The 21,515-nt window shown below is 33.3% G+C and overlaps 3 protein-coding genes across 4 annotated transcripts; all 3 read right to left on the reverse strand.

Moving 5' to 3' along the window:
* Positions 1-287: 287 nt before the first annotated feature.
* LOC140812410 (uncharacterized) lies at positions 288-770 on the reverse strand. Its single transcript, XM_073170668.1, has one exon. The coding sequence runs from the start codon at positions 768-770 to the stop codon at positions 288-290; it is 483 nt and encodes a 160-aa protein (XP_073026769.1).
* Positions 771-7,938: 7,168 nt separating this feature from the next.
* Positions 7,939-8,945, reverse strand: LOC140813074 (agamous-like MADS-box protein AGL80). Its single transcript, XM_073171495.1, has one exon. It carries the CDS (start codon positions 8,677-8,679, stop codon positions 7,939-7,941), a length of 741 nt encoding a protein of 246 aa, XP_073027596.1. The 5' UTR covers positions 8,680-8,945.
* Positions 8,946-9,446: 501 nt separating this feature from the next.
* LOC140811811 (rop guanine nucleotide exchange factor 14-like) lies at positions 9,447-15,638 on the reverse strand. Of its 2 annotated transcripts, XM_073169887.1 has the most exons (8): positions 15,384-15,638; positions 14,008-14,140; positions 11,613-11,999; positions 11,366-11,520; positions 11,208-11,282; positions 10,855-11,124; positions 10,311-10,658; positions 9,447-10,221 (listed from the first exon to the last, which is right to left on the reverse strand). In XM_073169887.1, the coding sequence occupies exons 2-8, from the start codon at positions 14,078-14,080 to the stop codon at positions 9,853-9,855; spliced, it is 1,677 nt and encodes a 558-aa protein (XP_073025988.1). In that variant the 5' UTR covers positions 14,081-14,140; positions 15,384-15,638; the 3' UTR covers positions 9,447-9,852. The 2 variants fall into 2 exon arrangements, with proteins under 2 accessions (XP_073025988.1, XP_073025989.1); XM_073169888.1 differs by lacking the exons at positions 14,008-14,140; positions 15,384-15,638 and adding an exon at positions 12,680-12,848.
* Between the last annotated feature and the right edge of the window lie 5,877 nt (positions 15,639-21,515).

A 21,515-nucleotide genomic window follows, 5' to 3' on the forward strand; every position in this document is an offset into this window, starting at 1 on the left:
GACTCGAAAAAGACAATAGTAAGGTAGTTATTTTGTTATGTTTTATTATTAATTTTTTTTTTGTTTTATTAATTATAGTATACCGTAGCCTACACTGAATCAAAATTCTAGCTCCGCCCCTGCTTTTGACATTCCTTCCTTTCTATAATCCCTGAATCTAACGATCTAGAGTTATTATCATTGCTGATCCTTCTACATTTTTAGACTCAAGCATCACACCTCTTCGACTTTCTTCAGCATACGATTGATCAAAAAATTGTTTCTTACAAGGACAATATCTCATCCTTTCAAAGCATTTGGACCCTAACTTGGTCAAATTCAGGGTTCAATCCAGCTAAGAATTCATAAACTCTATCCTTATCAATAAAGTTTTTCAGGGTTGTGGAGTCTTCATGGAATTTCATGGCAACGACTCGATAATGGTCGAGCTCTTGCCACAAATTTTGGAGTTGGGTTGCATACTCTGTGATGGATTTTCTTCCTCGTTTGGTTGAAAACACTTTTATCTTGATTTCATAGACATGAGATGTATCATGAGCCTTTGAATATGCTCGTTTGATCGACTCCCAAATGACCTTGGAAGATGTGAAAAACATGACCGAGTCACTGATTTTGGGATCCATTGAATCCCATAGCCATGACGACATGAACAAAAAATCAACTTCATCCCATGCTTCAAAGCCTTTTTCTTTGGGTTTGTGCCTTGCGTCGAGATGGCTGAGTCTTCCTTTCCCTTTCAAATAAGTCCTGACAAATCGAGACCACTTCATGCAGTTATTTCCGTCCGAACGATGGTTGATCTGAATGTTTTAAAATCACCAATCGTCGGACTGAGATTCACATCTTGCAATGGGGCAGATTTCATCGAGACGACAGATCTTTTTGAAGTTTCAAAGACATGTTTAGAGACTGAAAGAGACGTGAGAGTTTCTACAAAAGAGGAAAATATATAATTTACATGATGAAAATATTGATCCTGTGGCATCGTGTGAAAACTCAATGTGTTTTTCATCACGCTGACTTTACCGACAATTTGTTGATCGGTCGCTAATTTTTTTTTTTTTTTGTAGTGTCACTTAAAGATGCGTAAGAAACGATCATCTTAGATAATGCTAAACATATTCTTCGATTCTAATAGGTAACAAAATGAGTCTTAATGTTTCAAAATAATCTAATTCCAAACAATATTCAACATCATTAAATCATGTAAATCTCTCATATTTTAATGAAATTTGACATAATGTGTGTTGATAATCCAACGACCAAAATTTCACCGCATCATGAGAGGAGAAATATTTTATGTGTAGTATATATAGAAAAATCCCAAATACAAAGCAATAATCCACGTAGGAACTCGAATGAATATTTTAAGAAAATTAAATGATCCAATCATCTATATTTAATCAACATGGAGATGTATATATCTGTATGTTTTATTTATAAATATATATAATGTTGCGTAAATAAAATATGGTTGCATGAATCTAGGCATATTACAGGACGTGACCGGATTTCGGGTTATAAAAAGATTACCCGTTTTGGATTTACCGAATTGAGGCTATAATCCAATCCAAAACCGAGTAAACACGAAATTGATTGCACCATTTTCGATCGGATTGTTAACCAAATTAGAAAAAAGTAGCACCGGGTAAAGATCCGATTTAACCCGTTTCATATTATAAAGTATTTGTAGGGGGAAAACAATGATAAAAAATTTGAAAAAACTAATTACTCATAAAAATAAACATTGCTTAAAAATTCTAATTGCAAATTTAGCCATTGCAATTACCTTCAATTTGATTTTGATTATCGTTGATATATTGAAATATGTAGATCAGTTTGGTTCTATTGGTTTCATTAATTTTTTTTTTACAAAATGTATTACATCAAACTATTTTCTCATAAGAATTATAGTGCAATAAGTAATTATAATAATAAAAGCAGCTATGAAACCGGGTCTAAACCGGTTCCGGACTAGACATGAGTCGATTCCGGGTTTGAGCGGACCGAATTGGTTCAGGTTCCAGATCAAGTTTTTAAAAAACCAATCTAATTCAATTAGAATATCAAATTTTGATCGATCTCTTACCGATTTCGACCAACACAACCCGTTAAACATGACTAAATGAATCTAACAAAACTAAAGAACGAGAATCTGATTTTCAATATGATTTAGATATTAATAAATATGTAGAAAAAAAATTAAACTGAACATAATGTTCTCCTCCTATATATGGACGAGTGATTAATATATGATGATAATTTGAATGGGGAGAAATGATTATCAATTGTTATATTATTGGGATACCTGTAAAATTCGCTAAATTTAAAATATATTTGAAAAAATTTTATTAAACCAAAAAATTAATTATATATTCTATTCTATATAATTTTTTAAAGTTTTTCTGAAGAATATAAATTATGTTTCAAATAACATACATGGGAAAAGTAATAAGCCACAATCAAAGTTCTAGGCATGCCATGTTTATAAATACAATCGTACGTAATTTGTAAAAATGTTTATTGTAATCCCTAGGTAACCACATGTTAATCCTCCTCAATTCATCGTAAAGATTTACAATTTTTTTGGAGTTAGAGGAAATATTTTTGTTATAATTAGATCTCGAACATGAAATTTCGTCTCGGTTTCTTTTGTATATTAGATGTTATCTTGTTAAATTCACTTCACTTTTCAAAATTCACCAATCTATTAATCTTCATCTATGATATATGATCCAATAATTTGCTAAATAAAAAATGATAAAAGCAATCATCACATACAAATTCCAGCAAACGAGAGGATTCAAATTTCACAATCTTTTAACTATTTTATTTTCAAATAAATATAAAATATAAAAAAAAGGGTGAACCCCACCCCCGAAGACCCCACACAGAGCCGCCCCAAGCCCCGACATGAAGAGTGGTAAATCAGAGTTATGCACCGGTAGCAGGTACCTAGAGGAGAGGTTGGCTGGAGCAATTCACCATAAAGGGGGAGCCGAGACTCGAACCCTTGCCAACATGGATTAACCGTCTCATTCACTCTATGCCCTTACCACACGGCCTATGCCCCTGGGCAAATATACAATGTGATCAAACAAGCTAAGAAGCGCATTCCTAATGTGTTCAACTAGTAAAAGCGTTCAAAGCGTGGAACCATGTACAATCAACACTCCCCCTTCAAGCTTGATGTGGATGTAAACAACAAGCTTGAACATTTTAATTCGCGTGACAAGACATGAACCTTTTAAGGTTGATGCAAATCACAAACCCCCATAAGCTTAAGCAAGTAAGCATGCTGAGTTCTTCCCAAACTTTTTGTGAAAATGTCTCCAAGTTGTTGATGAGTGGGGATGTACTGAGTGCATATGAGGCCTTCCTTGATCTTCTCACGAACCAGGTGACAGTCTATCTCTATGTGTTTTGTCCGCTCATGATATACTGGATTAGCACCAATGTGTATGGCAGCCATATTGTCACAAAATAATGTCGCAGGACTGCGTATGTCAACTCCCATATCTCGTAAAAGGCCAAGAATCCAAACAACTTCGCATGTGGTGGTCGCCATCGCACGGTATTCAGCTTCCGCAGATGATCGTGAAATGGTGTTTTGTTTCTTAGACTTCCAGGAAAGGAGTGAAGTCCCCAACTTGATACAATAACCAGTAACAGAGCGACGAGTTATGGAACAAGCGGCCCAATCCGAATCACAGTATGCTGCAATGGATAATGAAGCAGCAGGTGTCAACCGAATGCCTTGGCCAGGATTCCTTTTAATATATTTGACAACTCGTACAGCCGCATCAAAGTGAGATGTCTTTGGGGCATGCATAAATTGACTCAATGATTGTACTGCATAGCATATGTCAGGTCGGGTTATAGTCAGGTATATCAACCTACCAACCAATCTCTGATATTCACTTGGATTTACCAGCAAGGCGTCAACTGAAACATTGGTCTGACTTTGCTGTATAACAGAATCAAGCTCATGGCTAGTGAGCTTCTTGTTCTGCTCCATTGGTGTATCAAATGGCCTAGCCCCCGCTACCCCTGTGTCAGCAATAAGCTCCAAGGCATATTTTCTTTGGCTGAGATAGATACCTTCCTTGGAACGTGCCACTTCAATGCCCAAGAAGTATTTGAGATACCCAAGGTCTTTGAGCTGAAGTTTGGAGTGAAGAAACATCTTCAAATTCGCGATTGCTGTTCTACAGCTTCCAGTGATGACAATGTCATCAACATACACTACAAGCAAAGTAAGTGAAGTGTCATCCCGCTTAAAAAACAAGGAGTGATCATGATGAGACTGACAATATCCACCCTCTATCATAACAGCCGAGAATTTCATGTTCCATTGGCGGGAAGCCTGTTTCAAACCGTACAGTGACTTTCTCAGCTTGCAAACCTTGTTTTCTTCTTGAACTTTGTATCCTTGTGGAAGGTCCATGTAGATATCCTCGTCCAAATCTCCTTGAAGGAACGCATTTGTGACATCCATTTGAAAAATGGGCCAATTATTGTTTACAGCCACATCTAATTGTCACAATCTTTGCTGTGGGAGAAAAGATGTCATGGAAATCAATTCTTGGTTGTTGCGTGTACCCTTTGGCCACTAATCGTGCCTTAAAGCGTTCAACACGGCCATCTGGTTTGAGCTTAACCTTGTACACCCACCTGCATCCAATGGGTTTGACTTGTGGTGGCAAAACCACAATGTCCCATGTGTGATTCCTCTCAAGAGCTGCGAGTTCTTCATTCATGGCAGCACGCCATCTATCATCAGTGACTGCCTCATGATAAAAATGTGGCTCCTTGAATGAGGACATGGCTGCCAAAAAATTCTGATGCGATTTGGAAAAATTGTCATAGGTAAGATAGTTGGTTATAGGGTAAAGACACTTAGTGGCAGAACCATGACTGTGAGTAAATGAGCAAGAGTAATCCTTTGCCCAAACCGGAGGAATCTTAGTCCTGGTGGATTTGCGCAATGGAGCATTAGAGGATGCATCATCAAAAACTGATGATTCATTGGCAGGTATGATAGTAGGTTGTCTCTCTTCAACAGCTGATATCCCACCAGCAGTTGGTGATTCATCAGTTGGTAATGCAATAGATGTCCTTTCGTCAGCAAATGAGGTGTCCATCATAGGAGGTGGTGAATGAAAAATGGAGCTAGGTTGACCAGCAACATCAATTTCAAATGGAAACATGTGTTCATAAAATACCACATCTCTTGAGATCAATGTTTTTCGTGACTGAAGGTTGAGAAGCTTGTATCCTTTCTGAACATTGGAGTATCCAATAAAAACACATGGCACTGCACGAGGTGAGAATTTGTGTCTTATTGGCAGAGCCGAAGCATAGCACAAGCAACCAAAGACTCGCAGATTAGTCAATGAAGGGACTTTCTGAAATAACAACTCAAAAGGAGATTTGTTCTTCAGTAGTGGTGTGGGAGCTCTGTTAATCAGATACACAGCTGTTAACACACAATCGCCCCAATATTTAAGTGGTAAGGAAGATTGAAATCAAAGTGCTCGTGCTACATCAAGAATATGTCTATGTTTTCTCTCCACTGTTCCGTTTTGTTGTGGTGTATAGGGGCAGGAGCTGTTGTGTATCACTCCCAAGGAAGAGAAAAACAGTTGGCATTCACCTTTGAAGAAATCAGATGCATTATCTGTCCTGATGGCTCGGATTTTTCTTGAAAACTGAGTGTCTACCATAACAAAGAACAATCTTATCATCCTAAGCACATCCATCTTAGATTGCATCAAATAGACCCATGTTCCCTTTGTGAAGTCATCAACAATGGTAAGAAAATATTTCTCACCATTGTAGGTAGGGGTGTGAAATGGACCCCAAATGTCCATATGAATTAATTGAAATGCTGATGAAGATTGGGATGAGCTAACTTGCGGAAACTTTAATCTACTTTGTTTTGAAACAGGGCAAATAGGACAATGAGATAGGGAAGCATTCTTCTGCACAAAAGGTAACATTTGCATTCTAGATATAGACATGTGTCCTAATCTTTTATGCCAAGTATCAATGTTCACATGTTTACAAGATTCAGTAGCTGAACAAGAATACAACTCATCATGGCTAGATGTAAAAGAAGGAAAAATAAGACTATCCTTGCGAGTTTGTCCAGTCTCTGGTTCAGAGATGAAATGATAAAGTCCATGCCTCTCCCTACCAATCCCCATTATTCTCCCAGTCCTGAGGTCCTGAAATATGCAAAAACGAGGATAAAATGCAACAAAGCAACCATGAGTTCTTGTCAGCTTGGAGACCGATAGGAGATTGAATCGAAAATGGGGTACATATAGGACATGTTCAAGCACAATGGAACTGGTCAAATAAACTGAACCAGTTTTATCAACATTGGCTCTATTACCATTCGGCAGTCTCACTGTGCAAGTGAAGCCTACCATAGATTTTGAGCATGTCAACTGGGAGGAATCACCAATCATGTGCTCATTGGCTCCTGTGTCAATTATCCATCCTGAGTTGATATTGGTTAAGGGAGTACCTGCCATATTGACAGCTGGTGTACACTCATCTTGTATATGGCTACTGCCCAAAAGCTTCAAGATCTCAGCATATTGGCCAGGAGTGAAAAGAGATGGAGTTCCAGCCGCTGGTTTAGGTGGAACAGCAGTGGTATCTTCTTCCACCAAATTAGCATCTCCTGATATTCTTTTTCCTTTCCAATTATCCTTGTATCCTGACTTATTCAGTCCTTTATGTGGAGCTTTGTACAGTTTATGCCATGAGGGATAACCTACAAGTTGATAGCAATGCTCTTTGGTATGACCACTTCTGCGACAATGATCACAACTCAGGTATGGCCTCTCTCTTATTGCAGGGCTCTCTCTGGTCTGATTAGTATAGAAAGCTGCTATCGGAACTTCAACCGAAGATAACGTTCTGTGAGATTCCTCTTGAGATAATAATGAAAAAGCTTGTCCAACTGTAGGCAACGGACTCATCATTAAAATCTGACTTCTTATACTCATGTAGCTGTCATTAAGTCCCATTAGGAATTGAAGGACTTTCTGTTGTTGATCATGATCCAAATATTTCCTAGCGGTATCACATTCACACGAAGGTAGAACCACAAGAGCTGAGTATTCATCCCAGAGTTGTTTAAGTTTGCAAAAGTATGTGGAAATAGTACTGTTACCTTGGGTGTGTCGCCCAATTTCTCGGTGCAGGGAAAAGATTCTCGATCCATTGATCTTGTTAAACTGCTCCTTCAGATCTGACCATACACCCGAAGCCTCCGATGCGTAGATTATTCCACCAAAGATTTCCTTCGAAACCGCGTTCATGATCCATGACAGCACTAGCGCATTGCATCTTTCCCATTGAAGTAAATTTTGATTACCTGCTGGTGGTCGGCGACAGCTCCCATCGATCAAAGCGATCTTGTTCTTGGCTCGTAGTGCGATTAACATAGCCCTACTCCAACTGCCATAGTTTTCCACACCAATCAATTGATCATTCACCAGATTTGTCCCTGGAGTATCGGACGGGTGAATATACAACGGATCATTGAAATTGGAGTTAGCAGCCATCTGATCGCTGAAAGAGATGAGAAAAAAATTTCTTCGAGAGCTATTCAATTGATCAATCGAATCGAAAAATTGAGCTTGAGAGGAAGGATCCCCACGTCTCTGATACCATATCAAAAAGTGAGAGCCAAAATAATTCTGTTGTATTATTCAAAAAACTGTAACGTGTTCCTTTATATACAATGTGATCAAACAAGCTAAGAAGCGCATTCCTAATGTGTTCAACTAGTAAAAGCGTTAAAAGAGTGGAACCATGTACGTGGAACCATGTACAATCAACACTTACCACACGGCCTATGCCCCTGGGCAAATATAAACTATAAAGTATTGTGGCTTAGTGGATTGTCCCATGCAATTCTCAGGGGAAGAAGCCATGAGACCACAGGGAAGGATTATGATTACCACCATCACTAAACGGCAGCATCATCCCGTCTCCGCCACCGCCACCACTCGCACCACCACCGCAGCCATACCCCAGCAATCCTCCCATTTGCTGCTGCTGATAACTCGTACTCCCCATCCAATCCGGAAACCACATTGGCTGATGTGCCCGCTCCATCCCTCCTAACTCCTCCACTGCCGGCTTCTGCTCCAATGCTGCCCTCTTAGACGGAGGCGCCTCCTCCTTCTTAAGCATCTCAATCCTCTTACAAATCTCCTTCAAATTCTGATCAAGCAACCACCCCATATCATTCAACTCCGGTACCGCCAATCCCTGCACCCCCTTACCCGTCAAACACTGATACATAAGATGAGTAATCTCCTTCTCGCGGTTATCTTTCTGCAGTTTCTTGATCTGCTCAGCCGCCTTCGCGATCCGGCCTCGGATAAAAGACTCTTGGTTCACCATTTTCTTGCTTTGCTCCATCTCCGGCACCTGCCTGAACTGCGCTATCACACGTTGCGCTGCTCGTGGATCAGCCGGCCAGACGTCGGGAGTGGACTCGTAAGGACTGTACACGATGGCGCATGCGTCGATCCCGCACAGGGTGCTTAGCTCGCTCACCTTCTTCATGAGCCCTTTCTTTCTTTTCTTGTACGTCGCTTTTCGGGACGAATCATTTGTGATGAATGAGAGCTTCACCTTCTTTCTTGTCATTGCAGCAACGGAAGAACAAATGGTGGATATGGTAGTGTATGTGATCTGTGACGAAGGTTGGGTTTGGTTTCTGGAATGGGAAATGGTGTTGCTATATATAAGGGTTCGTGGGATTTGTTTGAAATTAAGAGGGGAGATTTTGGGAGTAATGTTTTCCAAGATTTTGGTAAGAATTTTAATATTTTCATATCATTCAAATTATTGCTCGAAGATATGTGTATATATCTATTAATGTATCGGTTAATAGACACATGCATGATGTTAATTTGACACTGTTAATTCATTTATTTTATTATCCATTTTTAAAAATCTTACAAGGGCTTTGAAAATTTAGATTTTTTTAGGAAAAATAATACATTTTGTTAAGTTTTTATGTAGAAATATTTTTTTAAAAGAGCATAAAACAATACATTTGTATTTTTAGTTTTGTAACTTGTATTTTTTTTTACATTTTTTGTTTTTTAGAGAATTCTACTATGTTTGCAAATAAAAAAAAGTTCAAAAAATAAAAACAATACACAAGTTACATGACTAAAAATGAAAAAATATATAAATTACATTACTAAATTTGAATATTCATCGCAACAGGATCAAAAATGAAAAAAAAACACGTAATTTGCAAAATTAAAAATACAAATTCACCGTAAACACGAAAAAGAAAATATAAATTAGAAGACAAAAAATGTACTGTCTTATCCCCATGCAACCAACATGTAGTAACGAATCATATCGAATATGGTCAAAAGATGAAATTTACTTGTGTCGGATATGGCAGTCAAATTTCATTTGTTAAAACAGATACTTCTATTAAAACTCGTAGAAATATCTGACAATATCCATTACATATTCATATGTGAGTAAGGGGACATGCACTTGCATTATCTTCCTTTCGTACTTGACTATTCTGCTTTTTGTTCCCACTGCTCAACTTCATTTCTGCGTCAACATAAATATTATCAAATGCAGTACAGTATTTTTAAAAACTTCACAACTTAGAAATGATCCATCTTTTTTGGTCAGCAAGATGTCACTTTTTTTCTCTAAGTTCATGTGAAACTCGTTCCTATTGCCATCTGAGGAGGGAGACATCATTTGCAAGAACTCGATTTTTCATGGCAAATGAGCTTTCTGCACAGCACAAAGGTCACGGTATTATTTACAGAACTCGATTTTTCATGGAGAATTCTGAGCTGATATATTGTGGCAAGCCTCTCTACCAATGCACCAAACTCGGCTTCGACTTGGTGTTGCAGTCACAGAAGTTATTCTAGCTTCTTCTTCATACTGAGTTTCAACGTTGGAATTGCGAGATTTTTTATCAGTGCTATTCAACTGATGAATCAAGGAGTGTCTTACTCGATCTAGCACGGGGCTGTCTGATATTCCAGGGATCTTGGCTCCAACAAGGTGAGACATTGCCACCGGCGAATTTGGGTTACTGATGACATCTTCTTGTAGAATATCTCCTATTCGGGACAGAATGCTGAACGCCAAGTTGGCTAGAACTCGGGAATAGGCTTCAAGAATAGAGTGCCCCACGTCCTACAAATAACCAACTAAATAGTTTCAAACTCTGATGATAAATGAGTCAAGACATTTGAAAATTCTTGGTAAAGTAAATCGTAACTGACCTTTCCGTATTGGACTTTTGTGACATCAAGGAATGTTCGAGGAAGATTTGGGTATCTGTTCTTGAGCTGCCGCAGAAGCATTTCCGCCCGGTTCACCAATGACTCTGTCTTATCCAGCTCAGATAAAGAATCTTTGACAAAAGACCATGATGTTCGGACCGGAGATTTTTTGCTGTATTGCTCGTTGATTCTCTCTTTCCATGAAAGTATAGCTGCTTCTAATCTGTTAATAGCTTCCAGAGCACCTTGGTCGGATTTCAGATTTAAACAATCGATCATCTCATCGACTGAGGTTGAATCTGCAGTCAATATCTTGAAGAGTTCCTCACTAAGATTTGCCTTTGCTGACTGAAACGATACACAAGAGAATGGGAGTCGACATCATTGAAAAATAAAATTAAAAATTTTCAAGCTACCGTCGGGCAGATCAAGCATAAAAGAGAGATGAAGACATCGAAAAGGTATACGAATCAATTAACAAAAGAAATCAAAGAACGTGTTATGCAACAGCTATAAAATCTCAAGATTTCTAGAGCTTCCTTGCCTTTGGAAGTGCATCCTTGATGATAGTAGGAATCGGCATTTCTACCAAAACATTTTCATTGATCGATCTTGCAGCCTTGAAAACTTGATAGACCAATTTACCCTGATGCAATAATCTCTTTCTTTCTGTGTCCGAGAGTCCAACTTTAGGTACCCGAGGAGACGGAAGCCACCATCTTTGACCATGCCCACCACTCAGGCTTCTTCCTTCTGCTTGGCTACCTACTTCTGAGTACCAAAATTCTGTATTGGTCATTGAATCAAGTGTGTCCTGGAGGGTTAAGAAATCAAACAAGTGAATTATAGGCGGAACAAACAAAAGAAGATTGCTTTATGAAAGAAGAGACTACATACAATGAGCATGGAATCCAGCTTCTGCAATGCTGGAAGATTCATATGGATGTCTGCTCGAGCTTTTGGGGTCATTATCTACACCAAAACCAGTGATTTTATTAGCAGGATGAACCAACAAGGGAGGACATGACCTTTGACTCGGTTAAAAGATGAAATACCTCCAGTGTTCGGCCATTGGTGCCTCTTTGTTTGGCCGGAACCAACTCAACCATATAGCTAGTCGGGGACAGCAACCAATTCATTTCTTTATGCCAGTTATTTTTCCTTTCCTCAGGCAGTGGCTCCAACTTCCAAAGCTCGCCAAAAACAGAAGCTGCGATAAACCCGATGCGAAACGAAACGACATTAAGAAGATTAAACTGATTATAAAGATTGATTCCAGATGAGTGATAAGTAGTTAGGCACCTGCTAGATTTGTTATTCCATTGGATAAAGCTAATGCAGAGGACACTCCCTTGGCACCTCCAGTAAGATCCTCCCCAAGCAGTAGCTTGGCAAAAGTCTCTTTCAATGTTTCAACATCCCTAAATCGATTAGTATAGTCAAGTTTTTCTTTTTCGCGGAGATGTTGTGATCTTGCTGAAGATTTCCTTTCATCTTGACACTGATCATCTTTCTTCATTATCTCCCAGAGAGAAGAGAATGATCCAAAAGCATTATTGCTAGAAGAGTAGCTAGAATCATCGTCAAAGGAATCTGTGACGCACCCTTCTCCTCTGCTAGTGACACTTTCATTATCATACGGGACATTGTTGAGAATGCAGCTCTCGAGACCATTGTATGTCATTATTCCTGAATATTCATGCTTCAATTTAGTAATTCATGATGGAGGGGCTTACAGTTAGAAAACTATCATGTCAGAGTAGTGCAGATACAAATTTTCATGTTCCGGCAACTGCAGCGTGAAAGGATTGAAGATAATAAATATCTACTAGTGGTACTACTATAGATTTTAAATAAACAAAACCATTTTCTCATATCTAGTATAAACTAATCGATATTCCAGTTCATTCAACAGGCGTTCAATTTCCAACTATTGACCAATTTTCTTGAGGCATCCAGCATCAAAGAAGCAAATCGAACGCTAAGCAAACAACATTATAATTGCCTGAATCGCAATGAATCAACATACACAGATGAAAACACCAGAAACATTGCCCGGATTCTTACATAAGAAGTCACAAAAGCCTAAACATATGAAATATTATCCACAAACATTGCCCGGATTCTTACATAAGAAGTCACAAAAGCCTAAACATGCAGTAGTGAGACATGTCATATAGAAGGAGAGATAAAGTTGATGTCATATTTCTACGGAGAGACAGGAAGATTCAGTTTGAAAAAAAACTACAAAAAACAGAGCTGGAAAGTCAACTGTATCCACAAACTTCTGTATTTTGTCAAGAAGTTAGACTGACATCTCAACATCTAGATACCAAAGGGCAAGGGCAACCATGAAAGAGTAGACAAACCTCTTCGTGTCATTATTCTACTCTTTGGATTTAGTAGTCGAGTCACTTACTAGAATAAAGAAAATAAAAATTAAAAGGATCTTAAGGAGGGCATTATTTAATCATATTTTCAACTTAAAAGTCAAAACTTGACACATAAACACAGAGAACGTGAAATAGACGGAGAAGTAAGTGAATCTATATTACATACGTATTCCATTATTTAATTAAGGAACAATTTTTGTGAACACATGTGGGAGGACAATGACTTTCTTTCTCCACTAAGATTATACACATATATTATTTGAGAAAATATAAGTATAGTTTCAAATGAAACAGTAATGGTGATTTTAATCCAATATTATTTAAGTGTGAGGTCCACCACTTATGTCATTCAAATTATAAGCAAGGGGCCATACAAGCTCCCTCCAGCCTCCATCACGGACAATTATTGACAAATCTCTATCACTTTACAATGGTATCTATCAGAAAGTTTTGAAAACTTTTTCCTCTTCTTTATATTTCAAAAAACATTTTGAAAAGTTAAATTTGAAATGCTTGGGGCCTCACTAGTTCATTCCCATCAAAATAAAGGGTCCCTCCACCAATAATTGTCATTTTAAAAACAAGAACGAGAAATAACCCTTTAGTAGATGAAGTAACTCAAACAAGTAAATCAAGATCGATTTAGTATAAAAATAACCTCTCGAATACTATTTTACTCGTATTTTTGAACTTCTTTTTAATGGTCAAAGGGGGGACATATAACTACTTCTGACTGTGAAATAAATGTGTAAATTTAAGAATATAAACAGAGTTACCCCACTTGGAAAAAAATGCACATGGAGCTGTAGCCTGTAAGGTAGGAAGCTTTCACCAAAATTAAAACGGGCATTATGTAGCATATATACCGTAGAATATAGGCATCATCCTTCACCAAACAAATATTCAGATCTTTCTTGGTCTGGACCATTTAGGAGAGGGACTTGCAATATATAAAGGCTTAACACCTATAAAAGTCTCTCTTTATATCCATGTTTTAGTCTAGTAAACATCACCGACGAATATCAATTAGTATATTAAAATGAAAGATTTTCTCCCCAAAAAACCACATAGCCATACACCATTCTTGGTCTTGCCCCCATCCGGATCCTAGGCCCGACTCCGAAATGTATACTTGCTCTTATAGGATCCGTTTACTACTAGTTTGCCGTAGTTACCTTTGTAATAGAATTTCAGCCAAAAACTTAGTCCATGACTAAGAAAGATACAAAGAATCAAACATAATCATTCATTTTATTCACATTCTAAATCACAACCAAGTCAAGAGACAAGAAATAGGAACGTACTCTCTTGTTCATCAAAATCAAGGCTAATTTCCCTGTCTCTGGAACAACAAGCAAGTCGCCTCCTCATGATCATTTTTTGAATCCTGTTTGGTTAATTATTTGAATATTCAACGCTATTCAGTACACACCACACCTAAGTTAAAAAAGAAGAAGAAAAAATAATACCTTTAATGAACATATAAGAAAGTGAAAAACACAATGCAGGAACTTAAACCAGAATTAGGTTGACAAAAAGGACACAAGAACCAATCTTTTACTAGCAGCAATGTGCATTTGTGAATGTGAACAAAAATAGGACCACAAAATTCTTGAACAATAAGAATTCGTTGATACAGGGGAAACTTGGGACAATGGCGTTCCAACACATGAAATGCAATCACATGCAGTGCAGGTGTAAATAAATATTCTATAGACTTTTCATACTAGATAGACTAGGGAGACTCAACAATAAATACATTGAATACAAGACATTGAATACAAGACATGACATTTGCCAAATTTTGTAGCATTTTAGTAGCAAAACGTTTAAGAGAAAAATAGTGCACTCTTTTTCATTCATAAAGAATCAAGAAAGTAGCAATATTTTAGGATTTGTTTCTCTTTGAAACCTGCAACGTCTCTATGAAAAAATAGAAAAATAAAATCCAAATCCCGAAGCCATTTCTCGAGTTGACTCGGAGCAGAACGAACTTATCCAGTCCGAGTTAGTAAGGAAAAAAACAAGTGGGCATCCATAGAATATAACAAAAAAAATTCCAATGTTAGAATTAATTTGCAAGAAAAAGATGACTTGAAAGAGGCTTTGACGGAACGGAAATAGTCTTTCTTCAGGCAAAAAAGAGTGAAAAGGAGGCTTTGTTTATATGTCAGCCTCTGCATTAAAAAACTACATTTGACTGTGTAAGAGAAAAAAGGGCGAAGGTGAAAAATATTGGGAAAGAAAAGGAACGCATACTGCATACAAAGCGTTTTCCTACGTGAACATCCTGGTGCTTTTGTCGACATGGAGAATGGGAAAAGTTTGAAACTTGAGAGAAGAAAAAAAAAAGTTGGTCGAAAAATCGGTGGATCATGAAAGAAACAACCAAGAACCAGACATCTTTCTGGAAGAAAAATCTTGGATTTTCACACACACATACAAACACACTCGGGAAGAATGTTTTAACTTTACACATGTAGAATTGGAAGAACATCTTGGATTTTCACACACAAACACACTCAAAGGACATTCTAGAAAATCCCATAAAAAAAAGATTGAAACTTCGAAAACACAAGCACTTAATCATGGAGGCATTTAAACAAAAACAAAAAGAACCCATTAACAAAAGAGTAAAATTTCGAAAAAAGAGCGCGGAGAACGGAGGAGAGAGGCATACCTGAACGCCTGATCACACAAATGAGATTTCTTTTATACAATATTAATAATAACAAGATATATAGTGATTGAATCGAATACTTTATACAGGGAAGAAGTAAAGATTGGATACTCTGAAGCAATGAGTGTGAATAAATATAACACAGGCTGAGGCAATGCTGAATGGATTATGAAATAGTATTAATGGCGTCAGAAAATTGGCAGATTAAAGGGAAGTGAAGAAAGAATACTACTTACTACATCTGTGTGTGACTGTGTGTGTGTTTTTTCATCAAAGAGAGATTATAATATACTAGTTATTTTGCATAAGCGATAGAGTGTCCACTTGTTTTTATAATTATCGAAAGATTAAAATGAAATTTGACAAATTATCGATAGATTAAATTATTATTTGAATCGTTGTAATTAAAAAATATAAAAACAAAAGTTTTCGTTTTAATTAAAAAATAAAAACAAAAATGTAATATTGGTATCATATAAAGATAAAATTAGAAGAACCAAAAACAGATCAAGACATCATTTTTATATCTATTATAGAGATTCTTAATAATAGTAATAAATATATAATTTTCGTATGCTAATATTGGAAATGAAACATACAAAAATTATATATTAAATAAATAAACGTCACTTTACAAGGGTTCATATAAATATGTAAAATGATATAAGTGTGAAAGATGAGTGTTGCATATCAAACCTGATATTATATATATATCTAATACTATTATAAATATATGAGTTTGAATTATGAGCTTACTATTTTATCCTTTCATTTATTTTACAATTTGTTATGTTCATGAGGTTTTTTAAGTCATTTTCTAAGTTATTTTAATATGATCATTAATAGTGTACTTAATTTCATCAAGATAATTATTAATTTGATTTTATTTTTGAATTTCATTTAGTTTAATGTTACATATTTAATTGTGACCTTACTATTTTACTCTTTCATTTATTTTACAATTTGTTATGTTCATGAGGTTTTTTAAGCCATTTTCTAAGTTAATTTAATATGATCATTAATAGTGTAATTAATTTCATCAAGATAATTATTAATTTGATTTTATTTTTGAATTTCATTTAGTTTAATGTTACATATTTAAAAAAATGACTAATATTACAAACATCTATTTACTATTATCTATTATCTAATACTATTAAAAAAATTAATTTCATCAAGATAATTATTAATTTGATTTTATTTTTGAATTTCATTTAGTTTAATGTTACATATTTAAAAAAATTGCTAATATTACTAACATCTATTTACTATTATCTATTATCTAATACTATTAAAAAAATTGCTAATATATATATATATATATATAGATATATAATTATTATATATATCTAATACTATTATAAATATATGAGTTTGAATTGTGAATTTACTTGGTTACCCTTTTCCAACTATTACTTAATTAATGTCTTATTTATTTATTAGTTTGAATTGTGAATTTACTTGGTTACCCTTTTCCAACTATTACTTAATTAATGTCTTATTTATTTATTTAGGTGACTTTTCAATTTTCTTATCTAATTACCTAATTTGTTTAATTAATACATTTTACTATGCATTATTTCACATCAATATATTTTCTAAGCTTTATAATCAAAAATGGTTTGGATTTAATTTTTAAAACTTCAAGTTAAAAAAACATATATGTTTTATATCTAAAAATAGTTCAAACTTTATATTTTAAACTTCAAGTTAAATGAACATATATATAAATTTTTTGTTAGCAATTCGGACTTAACTTTTTAAACTTTAGGTTAAAAAAACATATATGTTTTATAAATAAAAATAGTTCAAACTTTATTTTTTAAACTTCAATTTAAATGAACATATAAATTTGTGGTTAGTATTTTTTAAACCTACAATATATTTTCTATTTTTTAAATATATTTTCTATGTTTTTTTAAACTTCAAGTTACATTAACATATAAATTTTTGGTTAGCGGTTCGGACTTAATTTTTTATCTATCTAATCTAATCTAATACTATTATAAATATATGAGTTTGAATTGTGAATTTACTTGGTTACCCTTTTCCAACTATTACTTAATTAATGTCTTATTTATTTATTAGTTTGAATTGTGAATTTACTCGGTTACCCTTTTCCAACTATTACTTAATTAATGTCTTATTTATTTATTTAGGTGACTTTTCAATTTTCTTATATGAGTTTGAATTGTGAATTTACTTGGTTACCCTTTTCCAACTATTACTTAATTAATGTCTTATTTATTTATTTAGGTGACTTTTCAATTTTCTTATCTAATTACCTAATTTGTTTAATTAATACATTTTACTATGCATTATTTCACATCAATATATTTTCTAAGCTTTATAATCAAAAATGGTTTGGATTTAATTTTTAAAACTTCAAGTTAAAAAAACATATATGTTTTATATCTAAAAATAGTTCAAACTTTATATTTTAAACTTCAAGTTAAATGAACATATATATAAATTTTTGGTTAGCAATTCGGACTTAACTTTTTAAACTTTAGGTTAAAAAAACATATATGTTTTATAAATAAAAATAGTTCAAACTTTATTTTTTAAACTTCAATTTAAATGAACATATAAATTTATGGTTAGTATTTTTTAAACCTACAATATATTTTCTATTTTTTAAATATATTTTCTATGTTTTTTTAAACTTCAAGTTACATTAACATATAAATTTTTGGTTAGCGGTTCGAACTTAATTTTTTAAACTTCAAATTAAAAAAAAAACATATATGTTTTATAACTAAAAATAATTCAAACTTTGTTTTTTAAACATATATGTTTTATACCTAAAAATAGTTCAAACTTTATTTTTTAAACTTCAAGTTAAATGAACATATATATAAATTTTTGGTTAGCAATTCGTACTTAATTTTTTAAACTTTAAGTTAAAAAACATATATGTTTTATAAATAAAAATAGTTCAAACTTTATTTTTCAAAATTCAATTTAAATGAACATATAAATTTATGATTAGTATTTTTTAAACCTACAATATATTTTCTATTTTTTAAATATATTTTCTATGTTTTTTTAAACTTCAAGTTACATGAACATATAAATTTTTGGTTAGCGGTTCGAACTTAATTTTTTAAACTTCAAATTAAAAAAAAACATATATGTTTTATAACTTCAAACTTTATTTTTTAACCTTCAAGTGAAATGAACATATAAATTTATGATTAGTATTTTTTAAACCTACAATATATTTTCTACTTTTTAATATATTTTCTATGTTTTATAACCAAAAATGGTTCGAACTTAATTTTTTAAACTTCAAGTTACATGAATATATAAATTTTTGGTTAGCGGTTCGTACTTAATTTTTTAAATTTCAAGTTAAATAAATTTTTGGTTAGCGATTCGGACTTAATTTTTTAAACTTCAAATCAAAAAAACATATATGTTTTATAACTAAAAATAGTTCAATCTTTATTTTTTAAATTTCAATTTAAATGAACATATAAATATATGGTTAGTATTTTTTTTAACCTACAATATATTTTTTATTTTTTAATATATTTTCTATGTTTTTTTAAACTTCAAGTTACATGAACATATAAATTTTTGATTAGCTATTCGGACTTAATTTTTTAAACTTCAAATTAAAAAAACATAAATGTTTTATTATAACTAAAAATAGTTCAAACTATATTTTTTAAACTTCAAGTTAAATGAACATATAAGTTTGTGGTTAGTATTTTTTAAACCTACAATGTGTTTTCTATTTTTTAATATATTTTCTATGTTTTATAACCAAAAATGATTCGAACTTAATTTTTTAAACTTCATGTTACATGAACATATACATTTTTGGTTAGCGGTTCGAACTTAATTTTTTAAATTTCAAGTTAAAAAAACATATATGTTTTATAACTAAAAATATTTCAAACTTTATTTTTTAAACTTCAAGTTAAATGAACATATAAATTTGTGGTTACTATTTTTTAAACCTACAATATATTTTCTATTTTTAAATATATTTTTTATGTTTTTTTAAACTTGAAGTTATATGAACATATAATTTTTTGGTTAGCGGTCCGGACTTAATTTTTTAAACTATAAATATTTTATATATTTTTTTAAACTTCAAGTTACATAAACATATAATTTTTTTGTTAGAGGTTCAGACTTAATTTTTTAAACTTCAAGTTAAATAAAGTTAATTTATTTAATTGATAGATTGATACATAATTATGCATTATTTTCCCATTATTAGTTAATAATTGATATATTTTTAATTTAATTTAATTAATTTATTTATTTATTTAATTGATACATAACTATGCATTATTTCAAATAAAAAGTTGAATACTATTAATATTTCTTACATATTTTTTTATTATGCATTCTTTCACATAATAAAGTAGACTACTATTAATATTTTTTAAACGTACAATATATTTTCTATGTTTCATAACAAAAAATAGTTCGAACTTAATTTTTTAAACTTCAAGCCAAATAAACATATACGTTTTATAAGCAAAAATGGTTCGAACTGTATTTTTAAAACTTCAAGTTAAATGAACATATAGATTTGTGGTTAGTGGTTGAGAGAATAAAATATAAATCAAACAAAGAGAAGCATTTTGTTTTCTGTTATATATTTTATTTATTCAGCAATGAGCCTTTTATAGGCAAATACACATATGGAAAGAACCATAAAAATAGCAACAGTATTTGACCACTAAACCATGAAATAACAAATATGCTAAGATAATTATTTTCTGTAATACTTTGTTAATAATAAACAATGACTAACAAACTTTATTTGACAAGACAGATAACTAAGTACTTCGACAAACCTTTAACAATTCAATAATCTCTCCCTTAAACCGATAAGGTCAACATCGGCTTAATTAGAACATCATCCCTCAAATTTGTTTTGTAGTATGCTAATACCAAGTAGCTCCCTTAGTTTATGAAATGCAGGCAGTTTCAGGGACTTGGTAAACATGTCAGCTACTTGATTTTCACTTCTACAATAGATGAGATCAATTGTTTCATTCTTTGTGAGGTCACTTAAAATTGATATTTCACATCAATGAGCTTGCTTCTTCCATGGAGGACTAGATTCTTTGATAGTTTTATGGCTAAACTATTATCATAATAAATTGCAAAAGGATCATGATTCTTGAATTTAAGCTCTGCAAGAATTTTTCTCAACCAATTAGCTGGACATGCACGTTAAGTTGATGCAACAAATTTAGCTTCAATGGTTGATAAAGTAACAATTGATTGTTTCTTCGAAGTGCATGGAACAACCGCTTGATCTAAGAAAAAAATCATATCCTTAAGTTCTTTTTCTATCATCTCAATCTCCTGCATAATCACTATCACAAAAAATCCATCAAATCTGATTGTTCTCCTTTCTTATAGTAGAGACCAAGTTCTTGTGTTCGTTGCAGGCATTGTAAAATACTAAAATCCTCTTAACAGCTTAAAAATGCATTTCTGTAGGATTCTCAATGTATCTGCTTATGAGACTGAAAGAATACATAATATCCGACATTGTTGCTGTCAAATACATTAAGCTTCCAACAATTTGCTTGTAAAATGTGTTGTCAATCTTCTTTCCTTCACAACTTTTTGTTAGCTTCAAACCATACTCTACGGGAGTACTTGCAGAATTACATTTCTTCATATTAAATCTGCACAAAACTTTTTGAACATGTTTCTTTTGTGAAATAAAAATCTCATAAGTAGATTGAACTACTTCATACCAAGAAAATAATGCATTTTTCCAAGATCCGACATATCAAACTCAACCATCATGGACTTCTTAAATTTTTCAAACATGACACTATCATTTTCAGTGAATATAAGATCATTAACATATAAACAAACAATGAGATTTTTCCTTCATCTTCAATTTTGTACAAAGTTTATACTCATATGGACTTTTTTGAAAACATACCTTAAAAAATAAGTCTCAATTTGACTATACTAAGCTCGTGGGACTTGCTTTAGCCCATACAAAGTTTTTTTTTCCAATTTATACACTTTATGCTCATTTCCAACTTAATATAACAAGCAGGTTGATGGATACATATATGTTCTTCCAAGTCTCCATGTAAGAACGCCGATTTCACAGCCAAATAGAAGATAGACCATGAA

Source organism: Primulina eburnea, chromosome 14 (genome assembly GCF_022965805.1).
Source record: "Primulina eburnea isolate SZY01 chromosome 14, ASM2296580v1, whole genome shotgun sequence".
NCBI lineage: Eukaryota > Viridiplantae > Streptophyta > Magnoliopsida > Lamiales > Gesneriaceae > Primulina > Primulina eburnea.